The 17,585-nt window shown below is 37.7% G+C and overlaps 1 protein-coding gene across 1 annotated transcript in view; it reads left to right on the top strand.

Annotated features, from left to right (window-relative positions):
• LOC126455880 (ADP-ribosylation factor-like protein 13B) overlaps positions 1-17,585 on the top strand; it is a gene marked incomplete at its 5' end in the record, with an annotated part of 214,049 nt that overhangs the window by 61,023 nt on the left and 135,441 nt on the right. The window contains one exon of the mRNA XM_050091643.1: positions 12,393-12,508. Coding sequence (XP_049947600.1) covers positions 12,393-12,508 — 116 coding nt within the window. The remainder of the gene's footprint in view (positions 1-12,392; positions 12,509-17,585) is intronic.

The following is a 17,585-nucleotide window of genomic DNA, read 5'->3' as shown; positions in this document are numbered from 1 at the left end:
AAGGGAAACAGGGCAACCAAGAGCACAGGAAGACAGTATTTCTATCAGACACAATGAAAAGTTTCTTAACAAGAAGTCCGAAGTAGAAAACATTTTTAATAATCATTTTTTGAGTGTTGCAGAGAAAATAGGATCCAGCATTAGAAAATGCAAGGCAGTATGTTGAAGAGGCAGTACCTATGCAATTTGATAAAATTGAAATTCAACCCACCTGTCCTACTGAAATTAGGAAAATAATAAATTCACTCAAAAGTAAAAGCTCACATGGAATTGATGGCATTTCCAACAGAGTACTAAAAGCTTGTTCCCAACAAATGAGTGGGATTCTTAGCCACATATGTAGTAGCTCACTGAAACAGGGCATTTTTCCAGATAGACTGAAATGCGCTATTGTTAAACCATTGCATAAAAAAGGGGATAGGTCTGATGCTAACAACTACCATCCAATCTCAGTTCTGACAGGTTTATCCAAAATTCTTGAAAATGTAATGTATTCAAGAGTAGCATCACATATTTGTAAAAATGAAGTTCTAACAAAATGTCAGTTTGGTTTTCAGAAAGGCTTTTCAACAGAATATGCTATATATGCTTTCACTCCTCAAATATTAAATGCATTGAATAACCGAACATCACCCATTGGGATATTTTGTGATCTCTCAAAGGCTTTTGATTGTGCGAATCATGAAATTCTTCTAGATAAGCTTAAGTATTGTGATATGAGTGGGACAGTGCACAAATGGTTTAATTCATACTTAACTGGAAGAATGCAGAACAGTACAGATAATCTGCAAAGATCAGCAGAGTCCTCTAACTGGGGAGGTATCAAGGATGGTGTCCCACAGGGTTCAGTCTTGGATCCCTTATTGTTCTTAATATACAAGGTGGACCATTGATAGTGACCAGGCCAAATATCTCATGAAATAAGCATCAAACAAAATAACTACAAAGAACAAAACTCGTCTAGCTTGAAGGTGCTATGGTTGGCTCAGTAGATGGCGCTGCCATAGGCCAAACGGATATCAACTGCATTTTTTAAAATAGGAACCCCCATTTTTATTGCATATTTGTGTAGTACATAAAGAAATATGAATGTTTTAATGGGACCACTTTTTTAACTTTGCGATAGATGGTGCTGTAATAATCACAAACGTATAAGTACATGGTATGAATATAATAGAGGGAAACATTCCACGTGGGAAAAATACATCTAAAAACAAAGATGATGTGACTTACCAAACGAAAGCGCTGGCACGTCGATAGACACACAAATAAACACAAATATACACACAAAATTCTAGCTTTCGCAACCAACCAATGGTTGCTTCGTCAGGAAAGAGGGAAGGAGAGGGAAAGACGAAAGGATGCCGGTTTTAAAGGAGAGGGTAAGGAGTCATTCCAATCCCGGGAGCAGAAAGACTTACCTTAGGGGGAAAAAAGGACGGGTATACACTCGCACACACACACATCCATCCACACATATACAGACACAAGCAGACATATTAAAAGGCCTTTTAATATGTCTGCTTGTGTCTGTATATGTGTGGATGGATATGTGTGTGTGTGCGAGTGTATACCCGTCCTTTTTTCCCCCTAAGGTAAGTCTTTCCGCTGCCGGGATTGGAATGACTCCTTACCCTCTCCTTTAAAACCCACATCCTTTCGTCTTTCCCTCTCCTTCCCTCTTTCCTGACGAAGCAACCGTTGGTTGCGAAAGCTAGAATTTTGTGTGTAAATTTGTGTTAATTTGTGTGTCTATCGACGTGCCAGCACTTTCGTTTGGTAAGTCACATCATCTTTGTTTTTAGATATATAAGTACATGGTATCACATAACATTCCACCAGTGTGGATGGTATTCGCTTCGTGATACATTACCCGTGTTAAAATGGACCGTTTACCAATTGTGGAAAAGGTCAATATCCTGATGATGTATGGCTATTGTGATCAAAATGCCCAATGGGCGTGTGCTATGTATGCTGCTCGGTATCTTGGATGACATCATCCAAATGTCCGGACCGTTCGCTGGATAGTTATGTATTTAAGGAAACAGGTCAACCACGGCCTGCAACAAATGATGATGTGCAAGTAGGTGTTTTAGCTGCTGTTGCAGCTAATCTGCACATCAGTAGCAGACAAATTGCGCAAGAATCGGAAATCTCAAAAACGTCTGTGTTGAGCATGCTACATCAACATCGATTGCACCCGTACCATATTTCTATGCACCAGGAATTGCATGGCGACGACTTTGAATGTCATGTACAGTTCTGCCACTGGGCGCAAGAGAAATCATAGGACGATGACAGAATTTTTGCATGCATTCTATTTAGCGATGAAGCGTCATTCACCAACAGCTGTAATGTAAACCGGCATGATATGCACCATTGGGCAACAGAGAATCCATGAGCGCTGTGACAAGTGGAACATCAGCGACCTTGATGGGTTAATGTATGGTGCGGCATTATGGAAGGAAGGATAATTGGCCCACATTTTATCAATGGCAATTTAATTGGTGCAGTGTATGCTGATTTCCTACATAATGTTCTACTAATGTTACTACAAGATGTTTCACTGCATGACAGAATGGCGATGTACTTCCAACATGATGGATAGTTTGCATGCGGCTGAAGCGGTATTGAATAGCATATTTCATGACAGGTGGATTGTTCGTCAAAGCGCCATACGTTCACCGGATCTGATGTCCCCAGATTTCTTTTTGTGGGGAAAGTTGAAGGATATTTGCTATCATGATACACTGACAACATGTGTCAGCGCATTGTCAATGCGTGTGCGAACTTTACGGAAGGTGAACTACTCGCTGTTGAGAGGAATGTCGTTACACATATTGCCAAATGCATTGAGGTTGACTGACGTCATTTTGAGCATTTATTGCATTAATGTGATATTTACAGGTAATCACGCTGTAACGTCGTGCGTTCTCAGAAATGATGAGTTCACAAAGGTACATGTATCTTATTGGAATAACTGAAATAAAATGTTCAAACGTACCTACGTTCAACTCCAGATATATGTCAATAGTGTTGAGCACACAGACAGGTTGGTTGCAGGTCCTCAACTGTCCTCCTCCTAATCACCACATGCCCATCACTGACACTGAGGCAGAACCAGCTTTTATCAGAAAACACAACAGACTTCCACCCTGCCCTCCAGTGACATCTTGCTTGACACCACTGAAGTTGCAAACTGCAGTGGTTTGGGGTCAGTGGAATGAACGCTACAGGGCACCTGTCTCGGAGCTGTCCTTGAAGTAATCGATTTTTAACATTTCGTTGTTTCACTGTGGTGCCAACTGCCACTCAGATTCCTGCTGCAGGAGCTGTACAATGCACCAGAGCCATATGCTGAACACGATAGTCTTATATGCCATCCAGATTCTGGCCTTTTTATGACTATACATTCTTTTGACCACTGCTGGCAGCAATCATGTACAGTAGCTACATTCCTGCCAAGTCTTTCAGCAGTATCACAGAAAGAACATCCAGCTTCTCATAGCCCAATTAGATGACCTCTGTCAAACTCAGTGAAATGTTGATAATGACATCTTCATTGCCTTAATACCTTTTTGACTAACAACGACTCACCATGTCCACTATCAAAGGTAGCTTAATGCTCATGACCATTACAGCATGTAGTTAAAGCAAACCTAATTTGCACCGAGCAGGATGGCGCAGTGGTTAGACACTGGACTCGCATTCGGGAGGACGACGGTTCAATCCCGCGTCCGGCCATCCTGATTTAGGTTTTCCGTGATTTCCCTAAATCACTCCAGGCAAATGCCGGGATGGTTCCTCTGAAAGGGCACGGCCGACTTCCTTCCCAATCCTTCCCTAATCCGATGAGACCGATGACCACGCTGTCTGGTCTCCTTCCTCAAACCAACCAACCAACCAACCAACCTAATTTGCATCCTCATAGTGGCATGACTAGTTATGTCACTGGCATAAAATCTGAATAGACATCATCTTTCAGATGTTGAAACATGCCTATCAACATTCGTTTATGTTGCACAACTCCTTCGTGGTGTTGTGATTTTTTCTTCTGTTTGTGTATTTCAGTATTACTTCTCAATTTCCAAAAGTCTGGCACTTTTAATAGGCCAAGTCTTTTCATTACATTTCTTATTTCTAATATTTGTATTTTATGTAACATAGTTTTTGTATGTATACTCTGTCAGTGCTTAACAGAGCATGACAATATTATTGTAATAATGAAAGTGGTTCATTTTTTTATATAACTTATAATTCATTATTAGGCATTCACCTGCATGTAGGCATTCTGGTTTCATTGTTGTGTTTATTTCAAGGCTCATAGATAAGCATTTTTCCTAGAATGAATATTTCACTCTGCAGTGAAATGTGCACTCTTTTCAACTCCCTGGCTGATTAAAACTGTGTGCTTTGGGGACACATTACGAATCATGCCTGGATAGCTTATTTTTAGGAAGATTGCCTTTGAAAGGCAAGATTCTGGGTTTGAGTCCCTATTTGGCTTATTGTTTTAAACTGCCAAGAAGCTTATCTGCCATGATATCAGAGAATTTTTACCAGACCGGGATTTGAATCTGGATGTCTTTCTCATCATTAGCAATCATCTCAACAAATCAGACCATGACTTTTTGAAAGACTTAATCATCTTCTTTGTCTGTTAAAGCTACTTAGTCACGAAATCCATTATTGCACTTTTGGCTGTTCAAGCATTTCCAAGTGGAATATAGCAAAAATTTTGTTCTAGCGCTTTTCAAAATTTTAAAGTATCTAATGCATATATATGTCATCATCACATGCATAGTCTGAGGATTTTAATGTTACTGTTGTTGGGATCTTTTTTATAAATAAAATGAAATCACCCCAGGGCACCCTCCTTGTGACTTAGTACCATCCAAGACTGAAGCAACTGAATCACATTCTTCTGCCCATGTTTCGACTCCCTCTCATCTAGCCCTGAAATAAGGATAACCTCTCCACTATCCTTCTTGCCCCTCACACAGTGGTATTCTATCACCCACTAAACCTTCACAATATTCTTGTCTGTCACTATTCCACCTCTGGTACCAGCCCTGTGCTTCATACCTCATATCTGTGCAGTAGATCAAGATGTGAGATCTGTTCCATACATCCTTCCACTACTTACTAGTCCAATCCTATCACAGGCATCTCATATTCCATCAAAGGCAGGTGCCACCTTTGAAAGCAGTCAAGTGATCTATAAAATTAACTGAAATCACTGTGCACTCTAAGAAGTTGTCCCCTTCATTTCTATAGCAATCCAAATGTTTTCTGCAGATGTCCAAGCACGTTTGTTTATGCAACTGTGTGAGTTGTTTTGGGACCCATCTTGCACAAACTTTATGAAACCCAAGCCTGTTGTGGATTATTTTGTAGGCAGAACCATGACTAATTTGCAGATGATGTGCCACTTTACCAATAGTTAATCATCTGTCCAAGAGAATCATTTCACGTAAATGCTCAATGGTTTCTTCATTTGTGGCAGTAAATGGTCCTCCAGCACCTTCATTGTGCATAACACTTGTTCGGCGATTTCGGAATTTTTCAATCCATTCGTAGAGACTCTGTTGGGGCAAAACACTGTTCCTGTACTGTACTGAAAGTCCTTGAGGAATTTTGGCCCCTGACATACCTTCTGACCACAAAAAACAGAACACTGAACGTTGCTCTTCTTTGGTGCAAATAGACAGCAGAACAGCCATGATTAACAGCATGGCAGCAATAACGAAACTAACCTAGCAGCTTGAAAATTGCAAACATATAACAACAAATAGACAAAGCATCATCAAAGTAAAACGACAGTACTACCAAAATAAACAAAAATATAGCTAAATTGCGTATAATAATTGACTTACCCTCCTATATTGTGCAAGTCACAGTTTGGGTTTCTTAAAGTTCTGATATAGAGAAAGCTATTTACACTTACAGTAGGAATGTATATAATTCATTAGATATAAATTAGAGGGTACTGGAATTTTCTGTGAGCTGTCAAAAACCTTTGATTGTCTGTTAAGTAAATTAGAATGTTGTGGTGTTATTGCTGCGAAATGGTTTGGGTCTTATCTAACTAACAGGAAACAAAGGGTGTTTTTGTGAAATACCTGTGCAGTAAACAGTCAGTCTTCATCTGATTAGGAAGTAACTACATGTGCTGTTCCTTTTGCAGATGATACAAACATTGCAATAAGTAGCAAGTCAAGTATAGATTTAGAAATAGCTGCTAATCAAATTTTTACTGACATTAATAAATGGTTTAAAACTAATTCATTGTCCTTAAACTTTGAAAATACCCATTATATGCAGTTCAGAACCTGTAAGAGATTTCCTTCCAGCATGTTTATAACATATGAAGACATGCAGATCGAATAAATAGAGAGTGTTAACATTTCTGCGATTACAACTTGATAATAAATTTAGCTGGGAAGGGCATACCACAGAATTGCTGAAGCAGCTAAACACGTCTGTATTTACAGTGAGAATGATATCAGATATAGAAGATGTAAATATAAAAAAAATATTGCATACTTTGCTTACTTTCATTGTATTGTGTCATACAGGATCATATTCTGGGGTAACTCATCAAACAGAGCAGAAGTTTATGCAAAAGCGTGTAATAAGAATCATTTGTGGTGTAAATTCAAGAACATAATGTAGAAACCTATTCAAGGAACTATGTATTCTAACCACTGCTCCTCGGTATGTTAATTGCTTAATGAAATTTGTTGCAAGTAATATATCTCTATTTCCAACCACTAGCTCAATTCATAGTATCAATACTAGAAATAAGAACAATGTACATAAAGACCTAAAATCACTTATCTTGGGCCAAAAAGGGGTCCAATATTCAGGAACACATATTTTCATTAAATTGCCGGCAACTGTTAAAAACTTGGTTTCAGAGAAAGCACAGTTTAAACATAGTTCAAAAGACTTTTTGATAGGCAAGTCCTCCTACTCTATAGGTGAATATCTAACAGGGACTGTTAGACCAACTTTAGCAAAAATGTCAACAGAACTTGGTAAGGACAGCCAAGATTAGGCATTTTGTGTATTATAAATTTATTAAAAGTGCGTAACATTGTTTCATTCTGTAAATATTAGCAGTTCCAGTCCATTAAATTTGAGGCATGCAGCTGTGTAAATAAAATTTTTTCCTCTGATTTTTCAGCTGCTTATCATCCGGCTATCCTCAGAGCGAGTCGCAAAACTTGTGACTCACTCTGAGGATGGCCAGATGATACAAAGCAGAAATATCAGTGGAGGACATTTTATTAGTGTGGCTGCATGCCCAAAATTTAATGGACTATTCATTATGCCGCGAAAAGTTGAAACTGCACATTAGCAGTTCCAGTTTACTGCAATGTATTCACCTGTTTTGACAATCTCCTGGCAAATGATCAGGGTATTGTATTTAAATGTTTTATGATTCTTATGTTATTCTCTCTGACATGTTCCACACCTACGAGAATCATCTCATTTTTGCGTCTATGGAACAAAAACTGAATCCAATCTAAGAAAACACACACGCTCATCTGCGCTCGCATGTACAAACACACACACACACACACACACACACACACACACACACACACACACACACACAAAGAGACAGTGGCCATGTGTGTGAGCTGCATGACTGTGTGTTGCTTGCGTGTGTGCATGTGTGTGTTTTCTAATTCAGAAGAAGGCTGTTTGGCCGAAAGCTTACTTGTTTAGCAGTCTTTTTGTTGCACCTGTCTTTGACTCAATCTTTCCATTATACGGTGAGAAACAATCTGTTCTTTTCATGATATTGTGAAGAAGTTTCAATTGCTGAGAAACATGAACATGGATGTCAACAGAATGCTTACCAGAATTGAGACAAACAAACAATTGAACACAGGTACAGAATCCAAGAATTGAATAGTTGATGTCTGGTACTTGGTGTACACACACACACACACACACACACACACTGTAGTAAGGCATGAACAGACCTGTTCCATCACATAGTTGGACATACGCACACTGTTATAGGATTTGAATATAGACTGACACCGTACAAGGACATGAGTATGCTGCCATATTGAAATGATTAGCGCACAAATGAGAGTGATGTTGTTGAAAAACATATGAACAGTTGAGAAGGGTGATACTACAATGAAATGAATGAGGATGCTTCAAGAAAAACTGAAACACGTTTGAAGACCCAGCCTCGTCATTGTTAACATGTCCACACCCTGCCATCCGTGGGAAGAGGACCCACTGTGGCTACCATTGTCTGGACAAAATGCGACGTGGCATGGCAGCATAGGGCTCAGCATGGTGGAGGGGAGGCAGGTGGGTGATGGACGAGAGCAGGAGCTGGTGCAGCTGCTAGTGAACTGTGAGCAGGCACTGAAGTGGGCAATCTTGAGCAAGCACTGCATTGAAAGACCACACAAATTATAATTGTCACATATATTATGAAACCATGATCATCACCACCAACTATAGTATATGCAGATATAGGAAAAGCCCTGAACATGAAATCATTATCCTCGCTGCCAGTTGCAGTAATGCTTGGTGACATGCTGTGCCCTGGGTTTGACTGATATTCATGTTTTGGGGTGATAACTGTTTGTTTATTGACCAAGAATTAAACTCAGTACAGATTTGTAGGACAAGGATCCGCACACGAGTACAACTGAAATGTCCTTCTGTAACATTGTGTAGCAGAGGCCACTATGACAGAGCCACGATTGTCGGTAGTGGCGAGGACCTGAGAAGTGGGCTTTCTGGAGCAGCTGTTGCATGGCAGTAGCTGTGATCCTGGTGAAGGCTGCAGATCCAGTGTAGTGAGGCCTTCCAGAACGAGTGACGTATGGCCAGCAGCTGTGATCCTAGTGAGATGACATGACTGCTGGTTAGCAGCAGTAGCAGGCTTTGTGGTCTGAAGTGTAGGTTCGAGGGTGGCTGGCAGGTGGTTTGGTGAGCTAAATACCCATCAGCAGAGGAATACAGTTGCAGTGGCTTGTGGACACGTGACCGCATGGATGCGAATAGGGACTCGTGTCTGCAGCACTGTTCACTGCGAACTGCATGCATCGTATCAACACTTCTTGCACATCCAGATGCTGTGGTAGCTGCCAAAGGCTTGGCGTTAAACAGCTCAGTGACTCTTCTGTTGGTGACAACTTTCAGGGGCTGTGCCTGGCTCACAAAGCATTTGCATGAGTGTGGTGCCTGTATATGCAGGGGCCCAGCCCAGCGTATACTACAGTGAGTTTTGCAAAGCCTTGGTGAAAATTTTTATTGACCTATAAGCATAAGTATCCTGAGAGATTTGAAAAAGACCCTTGTAGGATATTCTTTCAGTTACCCCATATATTAATGTCATTGCGCATATCTGGAGTTTATAAACTTTCTCAACCACTCTGGCATTTCCCCATAGGAAATCATACTGTGAAAAATTGTAAAATGTTACAGTAGCATTATTTCTCTGTCAGAATGAGAAATTGTTGTTAGTGCAAAGGATGCTGAACCCAGTTTCTGGAGGAGCTGTACAATTTGCTCATTCTATCTTAAGTGATTGTCCCCATCTGGATGCCTAGGAATTTTTTACGTGGTGTTTCACTAATTTTGTGATTGTTTGTGTCCATTTGAGGAACAAGGTTGTTTTCTGTGAACCATTTGTATATTTTGTTAGTGACTGTGTGGGCTGTACTCTGTATTGTACAATTGGGCCCTTTGATCAGAATAATTGTATCGGCAAATATCATTATTTTTGGCCATTATTAATTTTAAGGTCATTAATGTAGAACTTGAAAACCCGTTGCCCAATGTTTGATGCCACAGTCACAGCTGGAGTCAAATACCATAGCAATGTCACAAAAGTTCGCCTTCATAACTTCTGAAATTTAGTTCACCTAGAATTTAATTTGTTAGAGCTGGACTAAATATGATCTCTCCTTGGAGTGCCCTTTACAAAAGTCAAACTATGAAGGCATTAATGGTACATTTCATGTGGTGTGGCTATAAATACAACCCTTACACTATTCTCTCAAATACCTTTGAAAATAATAATAGCAGAGAGATAGGGCAATCATGTGTCCACTTTTCTGGATTTGCATTGCTACTACATGTTTTAATGTATCAGAAAATACCCCTCTCTTTATTGACTGGTTATACAGATAGCACACCAAGCCTGCACGTGATTTTAAAATCTTACTTCACACACCATCATGTTCTAAAGACTGAGTATTTTTAAATAATTTTATGATTTTCAAATTTTCTGTAGGACTCGTGCTATTGAAGGGAAGTGCTTTTTCGGTGTAGTTTGCATTTGATTAAGCAATTCTGTGGCTTTCGTGAGAGACTATTGTGGTTTCCTATTTATTTTGGCTACAAAGAGAAAGATATCTGTTCCATTACAAGATACCTGTGATATCTGTAGTGGTCCTGATATTGTGTTCCTATTTGTCTCATTTATTTGGTGTTGCATATGGTTTTTACGTTTGTGTTTAATTTGCAATTTTTGTACATAATAGATTTTGGCCTTAGTGAGTCATCGTAATGTAAAGATTTTATAATATTTCTTGTAATCTAACTTCAATGATAGATCCATACTAGCACTCTGTTCTGTGTACAGAGCCCTGTTTTTAAAAATGTGATCGTACCTGTTAAGCACTGTGTCCTTCCACTTAAGGTTGATTTGATTTTTATCTGTGTTCAGGGGAAGCGGGTGTCACAATATATGAGAGAAGAGTTTCTTGTTCTCAATGTGTCTGGCTCATATATTTCCTCTTATTGTTGCTCTTGGGAACCATTTATAAACATGCTAGTGGATTCAGTATTTATTATTCTAACAAATTTAACTTGGTATTAACGTACTTCTTTTTAGATATATCATTTCCATCATGATCAAATAGGCCATTTAGTACAGCCTGGATTTTTGTTTCACTTGCGGGGTTCAGGAATAGATTATCAATAGTGTTCTTACTGGCTCCAGCTTCTTGAGAATGAGATCATGAGGAGTAAATTGAAAGTGGATAATCCAGTAGTTTCTGGTTGTCATTATGTTAAAGAAAATTAATGTTAAAATCTCCATGAACTAGGCTGGATGCCATGCCTGGATAAGCAGTCAGCACAAGGATCCAGATATGAGTCTTGGTCTGACACAGGGGTTTGATCTTTTCAGGAAGTTTCATAACTGTGTAGACACTGCAGATGTAAAAACAAATATTTTGGATTATTCTCATTACTTTTCTGGTATAGGCACACCATTTTTTGTTGATATTGGACAAAGATATTGTTTATAAATTGAGTTTTTTCATTTTGCGGTGGTGTGCTTGTGCGCCTGTTGCGTTTGCAGGGGGTAAGTGCCAGAACAACAATGTAATAAACTATTGTAGAGTAAATACCTTAATTTTCCTATTGCAGTAATAAGAATATGTAAAGTGGATTGTGAGAATTGAATATGTTTCAGTTGTTAGTTAGTACAATTTTGTAATCTTCAGTATTCTTAAAGGTGACTCACTAAAGTAGTTAATTTTAAATATGAAAAGAGAATTATTTATGGTTTGTTACAAGGTTCCAATGTGAAAGCTATCTAATGGCTGCAACACACTATACTAAGGTTTATTTGCAATAATACCTGTCAGTTGTATCTTGTATACCATTTAAAGTGGATTTGCACTGTTTAGAATATGTCCAGCATGTGTGAACAGTTGTACTATTGTGTGCCATGTTTATATGAAGCAACAAGAAACAGTGAGCCATATGTATGTGGATACAGCCTGTTGCACAAGGTGCTTTATGTTTTTAAATATTTTAACAATGACAGACCTTTTGTAATGTGCGAGGTCAGCATAAAATGAACATGGTTTACAACAAAAGATTTTAAGATATGTAAATGTACAGGTCCACTTCCAGTTTTTATAATACCAATGTAAAACTCTTATATCAAAAGCTACACCTTTACTTATGAGTCATATTCCATGTGTATGGACTTCCTTACAGACCTGAAGATGACAGCATAGATTGTTGAAACCAGGTGTCTTAAATTAAAAAAGAAATATTTCATGCAATCTTGGGTGTTGATTAGTGTTTATAAATCATTGGAGCCATTTATACACAAAACATTTTTTCTTATATTGTACATATTGCAGTTATTTTACGGGACCTGTTCTAATACAGTTGTTTTCAGGGAACCGGATAAAATCAATGAATGAATTAAAAGAAGTAATTTTTGAGATTATCTTCAAAGAAAATATCACCAATTATTATATTTAAAAATGAACTTTCATGAAGATGTGTTAATCCTTGGGTGAAATTACATATTTAACATTTTCACAACTTTTTATATTCTGTAAATGTGTATATTTCAATTAAACAGTTGTTTACATTTACAGGCTCATGGTGTGATATTTGTTGTTGATGCAAGTGATATTGCAAGACTTGAAGAATGTAAATTAGCATTTGAAGGTCTCCTTTCCCATGAAAAGTTGACGGGGAAACCTGTGTTACTGTAAGTGTTACACATTAACGAAAACATATTTTTTTCAGGTCATTAGTTTAGTTTAGTTTTGTTAACTGCATGTTCCATGGATCATAAATGTGACTTCTTGGTATGATGTGAAATGAGTCAATTTTATAATTGTATTACATCTTCTCAGTGAGAAATGTGGCGACATTATTGTCTTAAGCTGGTTTTCTTCAGTGATTTATAATTAACTAATTCAGTCTCTCTCTCTCTACCCCCCCCCCCTCCCCCCACACACACACTATTTTTATGGATGAATACCTCTCATGCCACACAAAGGCCGAATGATGTGTAGGGCAAGTCATTTCTCCTTCTAGTGTTATATTCATGAATGTTATTGTTGTTTTTTTAGTGTGATTGATTGTTGACAACAGACTTCATAAGGGAGTAGAAGTAACATGAGGCTCTTGTCCGCATGCCCAAATGTTTAAAGAGTTGTCTACAAGAGGCTTTAGAAAGGTCATCACATTTTTATTCTTATTCACATGTCTGTGTGATGAACATTTTTTTCCCTTGACGTGTGATTTTGGTCTTCCCTGTTGTGCAATTATTTTGAAATTCAGCCAGGTGGCATCATCCAAATGCTGTTACATTTTGGTAAACTCTCTTGTCGGTGTCTTCAGATAGTCCTGTTGGGCATCATCTTACATACCCCCCCCTGTCCCTCTTTCTGTCAATTGTGAAGCCTTGGTGCCTGGGTGCAGGTCCACTGCCAATGTGGTGGGGATAGGGCCCCAGCAGTAGCCCTCAGTCTAAGTGCTGATGCCACAGAGCTCACATTACTGTTGGAGTGTAAGCTCTTCTATGTGGTGTGGTCTCAGCTCTTCAGTTGGCACGGCAAGAATGGGTCTTCCCACGGACTGCCATTGTGCTTTGAGCGTGCTGAAGGCTGGCTCCCAGGCCTTGCTTAGTTGGGAACCCTGTCTATATGTATTAGTTATTGTGTTATCAGATCTCTGTAAGTGCAGTCTCAGAATCTGTTTGCCTGTTTTAAAAACTTAGAACAGTCATAATTCACACATTTTTTGATACAGCACTCTGTGACAGATAAGTGACTTGGTTGATCTTTTTCTATCTGGTGTCTGTAATCTACGCATCTTTTCTCCATGGTCCAGAATGTCTGGCACACACACATGCACACACACTCATGCAATTGGAATAATTAATGTCATTTTTTCTTCTGGTATTGTAATTACGTACATTACTGTTCTTTTTTACAGTATGTGGTTATTGATGGTGTATTAGGATATTTTTAATTTTTTAATTTTTGATAGGATTTATTTTCTGTGCCATTAGCTAGTTTTCAAACCTTTGCAGGCTCATCATCAGGTAAAGTTATAACAGGAACATTACCTGGACTACGTGCAGGTCATGGTGCTGGCAGAAATAACAGAAATTGGTAATGAAAAGTTTATGAAATGAAAGAGTTGTGATAATGAAAAGTTTATGAAACAAAGGAGTTGTTATAACAACTTGTGACGCAGCAAGCTGCGTTATTTTTACTTCCCCTCTTGTTTTGCCATCTGCCTCCTCAAAATTCATTTTGTTCTTAACTAATTATCATTAACATATGTGAATAAAAATGGCTCTGAGCACTATGGGACTTAACATCTGTGGTCATCAATCCCCTAGAACTTAGAACTACTTAAACCTAACTAACCTAAGGACATCACACACATCCATGTCCGAGGCAGGATTCGAACCTGCGACCGTAGCAGTCACGCGGTTCCAGACTGTAGCGCCTAGAACCGCACGGCCACACCGGACGGCCATATGTGAATATAATCTACATTTTCATAAAAGAGAAAGGTTGGCCCTCAGTTTTAAAGAATTTAACACCAGATCTAATTTTGTGCTTAGTTTTAGGTATGTAATTCATTTTCTAATATATTTTGACTATTCCTAATTAGTATATTTCAATGTAGGGTAAAATCAGTAATTGTTGACTTTTTAACAAATATAAATTCTGTACTAATTATAAACACCTGAAAGACGAAATACTAATAATCTTAAAGTATCTATTTGGCTCTATTCAAAAACATGTTTGCAAAGCCAGCCCTTAATTAATTCCAAAGTAATTAACAGTTTTGTCAAAAGTATTGTTTGCATAACTATGTATGCTAATTTTGTCATTTAAACAAATAATTTGGCATAAACCTTGCAGTAGAAGAAACTGTTAAAAAGACAGAAGTTTCCGGTGTATTCAGTTAATTTAATGAGTTAAGTTTTAATTGTAATTTCTGTAAATTTAACTTCAAACAATGTGTAGTTTCAGCACCTATTATGGTGAGGATATGTAAGGGATCAGTTTTTGGTCACGAGACAGTCAGTCCACAGCCGAGCTTCTGATGAGAAACCTCTGTTGGTTAGAACAACAACAATGCTTCAACTTAACTGTGAGATACGTGTTACACAATTAGACTGTGTGTTAAAATGACATTGTCTGCTCCATATGTACCTTTCTGTTCTTCAAGAACTGTGAGCCTTGTGGTTAGGTTTTTACTGCTCGTAGATGTTCAGTAGTAAACTATTGTAGCAGTATGTGGAGGTTTGCCTGGAAACTATTAATGAGGCTTATCGAAAGTTAAACAACAGTGCACTGGCCATACAATTGGGGGGTTGTGAACAGTGAAAGTAAAAGATAGTGAAACGCAACTGTGCAATTGTCAGCTACATTATTTAAAGTAGTTTGTGTTGTACTTCCACAACCCATTTTTCAGCCAGTACGTTGACACTAAGGAGAACAAATGAAGAAACAAAGTAGGCAAACTGCTAAAAACTCTTTCATTTCATGCACTTTTCTTTACCACTTTTCCTTTATCACAACTTCTGTTTTATAAACTTTTCATTACAGTAACTAAATTTCCAATATGCCCACCACCTCCATGGCCACAGTGTCTACCTGCATACGATCCTAGTAATGTTCTCGTAAAACTATCCATCTGATTTATAAGCGCACAGTGGTTTGAAAACTAGTTAATGGTACAGAAAATAAATGACATCAAAAATTTTAAAAAGTGACTGGTCTCATATTATATCTGAATAAACTTCTAGTTTAAATAACAGTTACAGTTCACCATATGCAGTGGCTATAGTGAAATTTAATGGGTTATTAACAACTAACTTCTTGAGGGAATAGATATGCTGTAAAGCAATGGTCAAAATGCCTAACTCTTTAAACATAACAATTAAATGATCAATTATTGACAAAATTATTTAATTAGATAGATAAAAAATCTACTCACCAAGCAGCAGCAGAACACGCACATAAAAGACAGTTGTAATTGGCTAGCTTTCGGAGCCGTGTGTTCTGCCACCGCTTGGTGAGTAGATTTTTTATCTATCTAATTAAGTAACTCCTTAAACAGATATCTACAAGATGAATTATGGATGAGCACCACATACTTTTCTTACAGAATATTTTTGAGCAATGAAAACTTTTTAAAGTTGAGCTACTCTAGAATATTATTCCATATGACAGTATTGAATGAAAATACCCAGAAGTGATATGTGATTTATTCATCTCATTATGTACGGTTTTGAAATCATTTGATTTGATGCACAGGAGACATGTCAAGGTTTACAAAAGAAACTTTTTTCACTTTTTTAAGAGAAATACAAAAGATTACATTATATTTTACATTTCTAAGCTACAGCTACACATGTACATAAAATAATACATGTAATACAATCCATGTGTTCAGACTGTGAAGCTGTCTTCAGTGAATTCATCGACAGAATAATAACACTTTTCCACCAGAAGAGTAAAGAGCCATCTTTTCAGTGAACCAAGCTCCATCTTAAATACATTACTGCCTTTTATTTTATTGAAAATTTTTAACCCCATATACTCTGGCATTTGGGCATAAAGTTTTAAACAATGTGTTGGAAGTTTGAAGTTATCTCTGTGGCGAGTGCTGTAGTTGTGGTCAAAATGGAAAGTGTCCAGTGTATGTTGATTTTTATATAGGAACACCACCATCTCATATATGTAAAGTGAGGGGATATATAGTATTTTTAAATTTTTTAACAATGGCCGACAGGATTCCCTTTTTTTGCAACACACATGTTTCTAATTACTTTCTTTTGTAGTACTAGGAGCCTAGTGACATTTGCTGCATTTCCCGAGAAGATTATGCCATAATGAATAACTGGCTCAAAGTAGCAGTGATAAACTATCTTTCTGGTATCCGTGTTTGTGGCACCTGACAAAATACACATTGCAAATACTAAGTTGTTCAGTTTATTTGCTAAGTAATCTATCTGTACCTTCCAATGTAAATTTTTGTCAAGATTTAGGCCTAAGAACTTCAAGTGGTTTGCTTCTGTGATTCCTGATCATTGCAAGTTATCTTTATTTCTGTCCTTTCTATTGATTTAGCTTCAAATTGCATCATTTTGGTTTTAGTTACATTTAGTTTTAGTCCATTTTGATAGAACCAAGATTCGAGTTTTTCTAAAGTATTTTTGGCTTTTTCTGGAATATTTTCAGATACCTCATTTTCAATTATAACTGATGTATCATCAGCAAATAAGACTGAATGAACATAAATAGCAAGTGGTAGGTCATTTACATAAAAAATAAACAGATAGGGACCCAATATCGAAACTTGTGGGACTCCTAGGGAACTGTTTCCCTGTCTGAGGAATAATTGGTTGCATTTGAAGTTAAAATTACTCTTTGTTTCCTACCTGACAGGTAAGAGCTAAACCATTTTAAAGCAGTGTCCCTGATTCCATACATCTGTAATTTGAGGAGTAGTAATGCATAGTTCACTGAATCGAAAGCTTTAGTTAGATCACAGAATATTCCTATGACCTTTCTACCTTTATCTAACGTGGAGCATATTTTGTGGATAAACTCATTTATAGCATTCACAGTGCTTTTACCCTGTTGGAATCCGAACTGGTTTTTAAAAATTATATCATTTACAGTAAGAAATTTATTAATGTGTTTTGCTGCAATCTTTTCAAACACTTTAGAGAAGACCGGCAAGAGAGAGATAGGGCAGTAATTCCCCGTATCTTCTGTCGATCCTTTCTTGAATAGAGGTTTGATCTC

This window comes from Schistocerca serialis, chromosome 1 (assembly GCF_023864345.2).
Source record: "Schistocerca serialis cubense isolate TAMUIC-IGC-003099 chromosome 1, iqSchSeri2.2, whole genome shotgun sequence".
Taxonomy (NCBI): Eukaryota; Metazoa; Arthropoda; class Insecta; order Orthoptera; family Acrididae; genus Schistocerca; species Schistocerca serialis.
The sequence above is the reverse complement of the archived record's forward strand: the minus strand, read 5'-3'. Positions and strand labels throughout refer to the sequence as shown.